Below are 1,477 nucleotides of genomic sequence, written 5' to 3' on the forward strand. Positions count from 1 at the left end.
CCCCCCCCCTCTCTCTCTCTCTCCTTCCTTATTTTGGACGACGACGCTACGCGAGAAGCCATTTTTCAAGACACCCCCCCTGCCGTACCCTTAACGCACTTTCCGGAAGTGACGATACTTTCGTTCCTGGGAATACCTGGTGCGTCGCCAATGTCTATAAAATACACCGATCTCGTGAAGCTCTCGATCCACAAGAAGGATGAGACCCAAAAAAAAATATAATAAAGGAACAAATATCAAAAGCAAAATATTCTCGTCCTATCGCGCACGGGCGGGTCTGATTTTTTTTTTGGTGACAAATTCAAAAAATACCTGTTTCATGATAATTCCTATAGTGGCGTGTATCGGCAACTCTCAATCTCGTAATCGTACACTAGTTTCTCTCTCCGCCACCCTTCCCCCCTCCCACCAGTACAGATAATACACATAGAGGATTAACCGTAATCTACGTAGACGATTATACGCAGATTGAAAATTCGAGAATATGCGATTCGCGCGCCGATCATTCAAAATACAATTCGCAAGATCAAAGGGGTCTAACGGAAGGTCAGAGTATATGGATACTATACGTATATATATATATAAGCATACAATATAACAACCTTAGTCATGGCATAGCCCTATAGACCAATCGGAATAACGTTGTTCGCAGACATTTCGTGCGCATGTTAATATATATCTATATATACGCGTGTACGTAACTGACCGAGCTCGGCTCGGCTCTATACGGTTACGGCTAGAAAATAGCAAAAGGACTTACCGCCAAAGAGGGCGGTCGGATCGAGCAACGGATTACCCTGGTCTGCCTGAAGTTTCTCGGAAGCGGAGGTGGCGGCCGCCGTAGCAGTCGCCGTAGCCTCGCTTCCTGCGCTCCCACCGCCACCACCACCACCGCCTCCTCCTCCACCACCACCACCACTTCCGCTTCCGCCTCCGCCGCCGACGCCCGACGCGGAGTTCTCCTTCTCCATGCCAGTCTCCCTGTAACACACATTGCACGGACGCTCTTGTTATACCAATCCATTCAAAGTTTACTGATTGTGAGGAGGAGGAGGAGGAGGAGGAGGAGGGGGAAGGGGGAAGGGGGGAGAGAGAGGCACATTTTATTTTCGACAATTACGAATTTTCGAAATCATTAAACGACCCCCTGTTTTCGCGTTGCGTTAAAATAAAAAAAAAAATACATAAGCTAATCGAAATTATTTACGTGTTCCTGAATCTGATGGGAAAAAATTGAATCTGTCGCTATAAGAGGAAGAACCGCAAAAAAAAAAAAACATTACAGCCACACCCCCATCGGATTGTCGCGATCGTTAAAAATTGACACGTTAAAATTGATGTCAAGTCATTTTACGGTAAATTCGTTAAAGATAACATCGAGAAAATTAACTCGTAACGTGTCAGGTCGATAGGCGGTTACGGTTTTCGCGTCGAAAAAGGAGAATTTCTTCTTTTTCTCCTACTCCCCCCCCCCCCC

The 1,477-nt window shown here is 46.2% G+C and overlaps 1 protein-coding gene across 32 annotated transcripts in view; it reads right to left on the reverse strand.

Moving 5' to 3' along the window:
- Window positions 1-1,477, reverse strand: part of LOC107273550 (bromodomain adjacent to zinc finger domain protein 2B) — a 72,189-nt gene that overhangs the window by 33,634 nt on the left and 37,078 nt on the right. For 30 of the 32 annotated variants that reach the window (XM_025090903.1, XM_025090909.1, XM_025090911.1 and 27 more), the window contains one exon: window positions 761-981. The exons of the other annotated variants lie outside the window; for them this stretch is intronic. In XM_025090903.1, coding sequence (XP_024946671.1) covers window positions 761-971 — 211 coding nt within the window. In that variant the 5' untranslated portion in view covers window positions 972-981. The remainder of the gene's footprint in view (window positions 1-760; window positions 982-1,477) is intronic. 32 annotated transcript variants of the gene reach the window in all.

Source organism: Cephus cinctus, unplaced genomic scaffold, assembly GCF_000341935.2.
Source record: "Cephus cinctus unplaced genomic scaffold, Ccin1 Ccin1_scaffold1719, whole genome shotgun sequence".
Lineage (NCBI taxonomy): Eukaryota > Metazoa > Arthropoda > Insecta > Hymenoptera > Cephidae > Cephus > Cephus cinctus.